Raw genomic sequence first — 9,321 nt, forward strand, 5'->3', positions numbered from 1 at the left:
GTATTAATGTACCGGTATTACAGTATCTATATAAATGTCACGGCCTTCGTTGTTTTTTGTAGTTCATGTGGGTCGCGATGGGGGCGCTTTAGCAACGCGAGGCAGCCAAGACCACGACGAAGAGCGAAGGGGAGCCAAAAGTCTCCTCCCTTTCCGGTCGGGTAATGGTGCCAAAATTGTACGTGATTCGGGAAGTTTACTTTCTGGTTAGGGTTAGCCTCACGCCCTGAATGACGCATATGTACTTCAGTTTAAATGGTAAATAATTATGAGTGTTTCGACTAATTTGAGATTTATTCAAGAAGAAACCGGAAGTAGGTGGGTGCGTGATGCCTCGAATCGAGAACAGGTAGAAGAAAGAAGATGGGTGCTGGTGACCGTAAAACATAGCAAAGGTAAACTAGCTGTAATACTTTACATTTTATTCTTCTCCACATAACGGCTACACTTACTTGTATCTATCTTCACACAGTCTTAGCGTAGTCATTTCTGCCCACCGTTGACGCAGTTTGATTTGTTTGCGATGTGTAGCGTTTCCTTTCTGTCAAGCAGTTTTAACATTCAATGAATGAAACGGCGTGATTTATCCCACAGTGAGGAAATTCGCATGTTAAGGCAACATATACACAACGAGAGTAAGAATACAAATCAGATTCACACAGACCTAGCCGGGTATCCCACAAAAAGAATATACTTTCTAAGGTTTAGCCTGTCATCCACATGAAAGTTAAAATATACTACATCTAAAACTCTGACCAAGTGTGAAGTCACTGTTTTCAGGATTTGCTTGTGGACGTGTATATGGAAGGGATTTTGGTTTTGTAATATCACTTCCTCTGGCAAGAATGCTCTGACGTCACATGTGCGACATGTGTTTACAATCGCGTGTGTTACAAGGTTAATTACTGCCCTTTGCAGAAGATCACAGACCTAATTATTCCATGCCCAAGAAGTGCATTTCATCAATGGCATCCACTGTGAGATGCAGTGGGTGAGAGGATTTGTCCAAGATGGATGTCTGCTTTGAAGAAATAAATGAGCACACTGCAGCTGGGACTAGCAACCGAGGAATAGAAAAGCCTCCAGCCTCCATTTTCTATTCCATGGATGTCAGCTTTGTCAGCATCCTCCCTTTACCCACATCCCCAACTGAGTCCAGCAGGCAGTCCAGGACCGAGCTAGCAGTCTCTTCCTGCCCTGATCCAAGCTGCCTGCACCCAAGGAGAGCATAGCTAAATGAATAACAAAGCCAACAACAGAGTGATAAAAAGTCCTTGGCAGATGGGCATTAACTCCAAAAAGACCTCATCCTCCTCAGGAGGTGGATGAGGCTTTGGTCTTTCTTATACAGTATTATGGGACCAGTTCATATTATTGTTTCTGCCTAAAAGTATCCACCGCCTCAGTATCTGGATCCCAAATGTTCACTGGTGTTTGAGGAGGGGTCTTTCTTTTGTCTTACTGGTGTTGACCTAAGTAATGTTTTGCCAAAGGTTCAGTTGAGCAGAAAAAATGCCAAATATAAGTTATGGCTTTCTTCTAGAGGCCGACCGATATGGGTTTTTTAAGGCCGATACAGATTTTTAAAGATTTTTGTTGCCGCTATCTAAAGCCGATTATTAAGGTCGATGTGTGTGTGTGTTTTAGCAGCACATTGATTGTGAGAGACAACTGAACACTCACTGTGTGCAATATAAATTTAAGTATTTTAATCTCTTAATATTTATTGAACTTCGATTGTAAAACAAACTCAAAACATAAAAAAAAAACATGCGTGTTGGGGTCCTTCGGGTCCTTTCTTTAGTATAGGAGTGGTGGCAGTTGGCCACACAGGTGCCTGATTGTGCCGATATAGAAAAAAAATGGAATACAGTGGACCGATATATCATTCGATCTCTACTTTCGTCCTATTTTTAAATGGACAATAAACTTCAACTAAAAACTCAGATCTTGCACATCAAGGTGGGATCTTTTACCTGTTATCGTCATTATAAAATTAAACAAAAAAAATCACTACTTTTTGCTTTTTATACATTCTGAACTGTATTCAGTGTCCTATAGGACAAGTGCCTAAGAGAAGTTTGGTCAGTTCTTGAAAGGTTTTTTTCTGTTTCTTGGGTTAGAAAGCAGGCTTTCTTGGACAAATTACCACCATATTTACTTTATGTTGTGTCTCCGGTCAGAAGTAGACACAGTACACACTTATCTCTGGCTCGGGCTGCATGGTGGTGCAGTGGTTAGCACTGTTGCCTCACAGCATGAAGGGTGCAGGTTCGAGGCTCGGCTGCGGCCTTTCTGCGTGGAGTTGCGTGTTCTCCCCTTGTATGCGTGGGTTTCCTCCGGGTACTCCGGTTTCCCCCACAGATCACAACATGCCCTATAGGTTATAAATTGTAAGTCGCTTTGGATAAAAGCATCTACCAAATGAATAAACATAAACATCTCACCAGCTTCTCTTCAACATTCCCTGAATCTGCTTAGAACTTGGTCAAAAAACTTTCACTGAAGCTGCAAAAGTCATTAAAACTCCAACAATTTATTCCAATTACCAATTTTAAATCTTTTAACTGAAGAGTGTCAATGTTTTTAGGAAAAGCCCTTTAAGATGATTTTTTATGGTGTGTTATTCTTGTGTTTTATCTTTGTTAATTACTATTTTGTTTTTAAGTGACTTTCATGAAGGTTTTTTTGTCTTTACCTTCAATTATAACTGTACACCGGTGTGCCTTTTGTCCAAGGAATTTCTGGTAGAATAAAGGTCAAAAATGTCCTCAGCTGAACACAAAAGCTGGATCTTTCATCTCATGCTTTTTTTTTCTGAAACAACATCCTAATCAGCTTTCTTGTTTTGTTTCTATTGCAGCTGTTAGCAAAACCCAGCTAAATCAAACGACTACGATTGCCGATTAGCATCTGTTCCAGTGTACTTCACCTCAACCAGACGTCTGTTCTATATGGATCTGGAAAGCGGGAATGCAGGTACTGCTACAGGATTTCATGTGCATGTGCGCGCACGTGTGTGTGTGAGAGAGAGAGAGAGAGAGAGAGGGTCTGGTTATTTTATTAAACAATAAAATTCATCAAACTATCAATACTTCCTAATTAGGGCTGAAACGATTCCTCGAGTACCTCGAATAATTCGAGTACAAAAAATCCTCGAGTCAAATTCTCTGCCTCGAGGATTCGTTTAATTCATGTTTAATTAATTCATGGCGTTGCAATCGCCCGGGGTCATGTTTCACCCGGACTGAAATAAGTGACGCACATGCCCACTGGGCTGAATCAACGCACACGCGAGTAGCGAGTGTAACTTAACTTTCTCTTAAGCCATGGCGGACAACGTGGACCCCGGTGGAGTGCGAAAAAGACAGAAAATGTCAAGATGTGGGACCATTTTTCACGTCGTAAGGTGGAAAACGTAGTCCAGTGTAAATACTGTAAAATGGATTTAGCCTACCACAACACCACATCCTCCATGCTGCAGCATCTGTAAATGTCACTTCTGCAAGCGGACTCGGAGCCTCTACATTTTAGCCTGTATTTCTATATATTCTGCGGGCACTGTGCGACTTTTTCTTTTGTAGCACTCAGTTTCAGCTCGCACCGTACGTCTGGTAGCAACACTTCGGACTTAAAATGTGCTAAAAAATAGCAGTTTTTACAACACGTCGGACATTTATTGTGTTGTTATTGACGTCTGTTGTCCCTCGGGATCGCTGCAGGAGGACACAGGTATTTATGAGGAAAACGAAAGAAAGTAAATAAATGTTTTGTGATCAGTATAATTTGACAAAACCACAGCAAACATGCTTTCTCGACAATCCTTGCTATTGTGTGAGAAAAAAAGTGTAGAAATTAAAACGAACGTGTGTTAATAGGGAAATAGCCGGCGAGCTGTTTGCGCATGCGCCGTGAGCGGTTCTGGTTCTGTTTGGGCCGCAGCGCTACTTCAACAGTTATCCTCCTAGATTTTGTCTGGCTTGCAGGCTAGCAGATTCTCGCGCGAGGGGAAAATCGGCTCAGGTTGTGTACTTATTTTTTGTGCAGGCATTTGTTTACTGTGAAGTAAAGTGCTGAAGTTTTGCAAACTAATTTTGAATAAAACTTGAAGAATAACTGGCAATTGCTCGCTCATTTTAAGAGGTATTTCATAATTATAACATGCTATTTGATATAATGGTTTACAAACACAAAAGGGTAATTTATTAGAGTACTCGATTAATCGAAAAAAAGATTCGATAGAGTACTCGATTACAAAAATATTCGATAGCTGCAGCCCTATTCCTAATTTCTAGTCCAGGACTTCACTGTACAGATGGTTTCTGCAGCCATATTTCAGATAACAAAAACAAGAAAACTTAGACTCCAACTTAAATAGACTCCATCTTTTCTTTCTTTCACAGTTCAGTCAGTTAACACTTTCATGCAGTAATTATTGCACTTTTAATACATTTTCACATTTCCAAGGGGGAAACTGTTTCCCAAAGGGAAGCCAACACAGAAGTAACAGAAATAACAGTTCCTCCTACATCTGCTCGGGGCTGGCTCTAGAAAGGAACACACTCCCATTGACTACCATGTAAAAGCCCCTGCTCTTTCTGGGGTGCTCCCGAGAAGGTGAAAAGATCACCAACACTAGCCCGCTAAGCGCAACACTATAAAAGAAAACAAACAGGTCTTTCCCTAAAGAGGGAGAGCCTCTGAGCCTGCCTGTGGGGGTCATCTTTAGATCCAAATCTCCTCTCCTCATGCTGGGCTGGATCAAGCCCAACCAGCAGTGAATCCTCCAGCTGGGCTGGGCCTCCAGAAGCACCCGCCAGTCATCCACAAAGCCATCTGTTGCTTAAAACCTTCAAAACAAAACACCATTAAAATACCACCAACAGGGATTGTACGTTTCTTCACGGTCTATGTAGGTACAATATCCCGGACGAGCCCCCATTTGTTACGTGTCCGACAGGAGATGTTAAAATGCGAAGGAGGGGGTAACATAAGAAATACGACAGTTGAGTTAAAATGGTTTTAATTGTTGTAAAAGGTTCTAAAAACAAGAGCAAACAGATGACGAGCATTATTAAAATAATGCAAAATGAATAATTCACTATACGGTTAACAGTTAAAAGACAAAGTATCAACTATATAAACACCTGGTTAAAACTTTATTAAAAGCTTTACCTAAACTGAAGGTGTTTTAAAAACACAACAAAGTTGATAAGTCTAAAAACTAAAACAGAGTTAACCTTAAAACAGAGTCAACTAAGTTGACATCAACCAAAGATCCCTATGGATCACTCTGAGTTTTTCCCTCTAAAACTTCTCAACTCAGAGTTAACACTTTAAAAGTTAAAACTCATCACAAACGAAGTGGTTGAAAACAAAATGAGGCCTGGAGGACAGCAGATCCCCTGCACTGCTGCCTCCCAGACTGCTGAAGGCACAGCCTTTTTATCCCAGGTGTGGGTCATCAGCAGGACTCAGCTCAGCTGTGCTCCTCCACAGCCTGGAAGAGAGGAGGGGGAGGGGCGGTGTCAGGCTTGGTCACCAGGGCTGGGTGATCTTGGCTCCTGCATCTCACTGGCCAGGCTGGTAGCCGTAACAAGCAGTGCCTGGTTTTCTCCACACATACTGCTTCTTGGTCTCATCAGACCAGATAATCTTATTTCTCACCATCTTGGGGTCCTTCAGGTGTCTTTTATCAAACTCCATGCAGGCTTTCGTGTGTCTTGCACTGAGGAGAGGCTTCTGATGACTCACTCTGTCATAAAGCCCTGACTGGTGAAGGGCGGCAATGGTGGTTGACTTTCTACAACTTTTTCCCCTTCTCCTAACTGCATATTTGGATCTCAGCCACAGTGGTCTTTTGGTTCTTCTTTACCTCTCTTACAAACGCTCTTCTCCCCCAGTAGCTCAGTTTGGCCAGACGGACTGCTCTAGGAAGGAATCTGGTCGTCCCAAATGTCTTACATTTAAGGATCATGGAGGCCACTATTAGGAACCATAAGTGCAGCAAAGATTTTTTTTTTTTTGTAACCTTGGCCAGATCTGAACTCTTCAGGCAGTTCCTTTGACCTCGTGATTCTTATTTGCTCTGACATGCATTGTGAGCTGTAAGGTCTTATTTAGACAGGTGTGGGCTTTTCTAATCAAGTCCAATCAGTATAATCAAGCAGAGCTGGACTCCAATGAAGGTGTAGGACCATCTCAAGGATGATCAGAAGAAATGGAAAGCACCTGAGTTAAATATGAGTGTCACAGCAAAGGGTCGGAAAACTTATGGGCCATTCCCATCTGTACGGGGTCGGCCCGGGCCGGGTAGCGTACGTTGTTTACATATCTGGGTGGCCTGGTATTTTTCCGGGCCAACCAAGGCTCATTCTCAGCCCTCTTCTCGAGGGGGTCTGCTTCAGGCCGACCAGGGCCAACACACCCACTGCTGACAGCAAATTCACACCTTCCATTAGAGCAAGCCTCTGATTGGTGGGTAGAATCAGCCCACATGGAATTCTGTGTTTTTCCGTGAACATGGGGTGCTTTGTGTACCGGTACTTTAATGAGGAAAAAAATGAATGTAACTGATTTTAGAAAATGGCTGCAATATAACAATAAGTGAAAAATTGACGGGGGTCTGAATACTTTCCGTACCCACTGTATATATGCGAGTATAAAATTATAGTGGTCAGAAATTCACTTCATATGTTTCTGTGTTTCCTACAGATGTTCAACAAGTAGTGCTGGTCAAAGAAGAAGCTCCTGAAGAACAGAGTGCTGGTGTGAACCAGCAGGACCCAGAACAATTCCACATTAAGGAGGAACAGGAAGAACTCTTGACCTGTCTGGAGGAAGAGAAGCTCCATGTAAAGGAGGAGACTGATGGTGCCAGGTTTCCCTTCATTGTTTGTATAAAGAGTGATGCTGATGAAGAAAAACCTTTGTTATCACAGCTTCAGCAGCAGCAAATAGAAGATAAAGATGTTCCGACCTGCAGCTCAGCTGACCAGATGACAGCAGAAACTGGTGGGGGAATAAAAATGAGCAGAAACCCAGATGTGAACCCTCATGCACAGACATCTGGTTCTTCAGAGACTGAAGTTAGTGGAGATGATGATGAAGAAGAACATGGTGTGAATCTAGTCCAGACAGAACAAAATTTATTTAGTTGTGATGACTGTGGTAAAAGATTTAGGGGAAAATCGAGTTTAAACACCCACATGAAACTCCACACTGGACATAAACCTTTTGCTTGTGAGTTCTGTAGACGAAGATTTAGCCATAAGTCTAATTTGAACCGTCATGTGAGAGTCCATACAGGACAGAAACCTTTTGCTTGTCAGGTCTGTGGACAAAAATTTAGCCAGAAGTCAACTTTAAACAGCCATACGAGAGTCCACACAGGCCAGAAACCTTTTGCTTGTGAGCTTTGTGGACAAAGATTTAGCCATAAGTCAACTTTAAACAGTCATACGAGGGTCCACACAGGACAGAAACCTTTTGCATGCGAGTTCTGTGGACAAAGATTTAGCACTAAGTCAAATTTAAACAACCACATGAGGGTCCACACAGGGCACAAACCCTTTGTTTGTGAGCTCTGTGGACATGGATTTAGCCAAAATGCACATCTAAACAGTCACATGACAGTCCATACAGGACAGAAACCTTTTGCTTGTGATCTCTGTGAATTAAAATTTAGCCGAAAGTGTAATTTAAGTAAACACATGAGTGTCCACACAGGACAGAAACCATTTGCATGTGAGGTCTGTGGACAAAGATTTAGCCAAAATTCACATTTAAGCTGTCACATGACAGTCCACACAGGACAGAAGCCTTTTTCTTGTGAGGTCTGTGGACAAAGATTTAGCCAAAAGTTTACTTTAACCAAACACATGAGTGTCCACACAGGACACAAACCCTTTGCTTGTGAGGTCTGTGGACAAAGATTTAGCCAAAAGTTTACTTTAACCAAACATATGAGAGTCCACACACGGCAAAAACCTTTTGATTGTGGGCTCTGTGGACAAGGGTTTAGCCAAAAGTCAAATTTAAACAACCACATGAGAGTCCACACAGGACAGAAACCTTTTGCCTGTGAGCTCTGTGGACAAAGATTTAGCCGAAAGTCTAATTTAAAGAAACACACCAGTGTTCATATAGAACACAAAGAATCGCAAGACTGCAAATCTGTCTTTCTTTGAATATTTGTTTTTAGGTATTTTTGATTTTATTATTATTTTGTTTAAATTTCAGGACACATTTACTTTTAAGTGCTTGCTGATACCGAGTACCAATAAAGGTATTAATAAATGCTATTGCACTCCATTTTTTGTACTGTCATACATAATAGAAGCACATGCTTGGGGACATCCGCAATCCTGAGAAGGCTGCGTGAGTCCACGGTGTGAATTAAACCTGGCCATGCAGGGGTGGACTGACGTAATCAAGACCAGACTGGGTCGGGCCAGATGTGAAAATTCCATAAAGGGTGGAATCTGATGGTGAATTTGATTATAGCTTCTGCTTTGTGCTGTAGCTAAAATAATATTTTTCAACAGGCAGTTTCCTCTTTGCCCAAGGCTATGAGATATGGTTAGTTAGCATAGTGTTTTTTCACCTCCCCAGCTCTCTGAAGTTGTGAGATTAGACACCAATTGTGGAGACGGATGCCTAAATATGTGGCCTAATTGTTAAAAAAAAAACTGGAAGAAGGGAAATGAAAGGGTTAGATGCTGCAAGTTAGGACATACTCCAGGAACATCCAAAGTTTGTGTGACTGTAATCCTCTTTCATATTGCAATAAGCATTAAAACTTTCTTGATGGAATCCAGGACTGTTCTCTCATAGTTTGGTAATTTTTTATAATAAAATTATGCAACAAAGAACAGAAATGTTCACCATGAATAAAAACTAAAACTGGGGAAACATTTACTTGTGAGTTAAAGCTGTTCAGAGAGACTCGTGCAGAATTTTGTGATGGTTATCAGAGTCATTGCTCTGTGTAATTCTGCAAGGGGTATGATGATGGATGAAATTCAGATATTGCTTTTCAGCCTTGCTTCAACAGAATTATTTGAAAGAAAACAAACTCACGGAACAGGCCTGGACAAAAATGATGGTACCCCTAACTTAATATTTTGTTTCGCAACATTTTGAGGCAATCGTTGCAATCAAACATGTTTACAGCCTGGTTCAAAAAAAGTTTTATGTTTAATATGTCAAATTTCAAATCATGACGGAAGGGAATTTTCATAACTCGCCCATTTAAATGTAATTAAAGCTTGAAATGATTAATTATTAAGGGTGTGTCTTTTTGATTGCAAGGTGTCAGAT

At 41.4% G+C, this 9,321-nt stretch overlaps 1 protein-coding gene across 1 annotated transcript; it reads left to right on the forward strand.

Annotated features, from left to right (window-relative positions):
- Positions 1-175: 175 nt before the first annotated feature.
- LOC107390125 (gastrula zinc finger protein XlCGF57.1) lies at positions 176-8,313 on the forward strand. Its single transcript, XM_015966675.3, has 3 exons — positions 176-395; positions 2,864-2,979; positions 6,715-8,313. The coding sequence occupies exons 2-3, from the start codon at positions 2,955-2,957 to the stop codon at positions 8,187-8,189; spliced, it is 1,500 nt and encodes a 499-aa protein (XP_015822161.2). The 5' UTR covers positions 176-395; positions 2,864-2,954; the 3' UTR covers positions 8,190-8,313.
- The last annotated feature ends 1,008 nt before the right edge of the window (positions 8,314-9,321 follow it).

Source organism: Nothobranchius furzeri, chromosome 14 (assembly GCF_043380555.1).
Source record: "Nothobranchius furzeri strain GRZ-AD chromosome 14, NfurGRZ-RIMD1, whole genome shotgun sequence".
NCBI classification, from domain to species: Eukaryota; Metazoa; Chordata; class Actinopteri; order Cyprinodontiformes; family Nothobranchiidae; genus Nothobranchius; species Nothobranchius furzeri.

Coding starts and splice junctions, on each gene's coding strand:
- LOC107390125 (XM_015966675.3), top strand. CDS start 2,955: ATGGATCTGGAAAGCGGGAATGCAG. Junction 2,980..6,714: donor TCTGGAAAGCGGGAATGCAG/GTACTGCTACAG, acceptor TGTTTCCTACAG/ATGTTCAACAAGTAGTGCTG.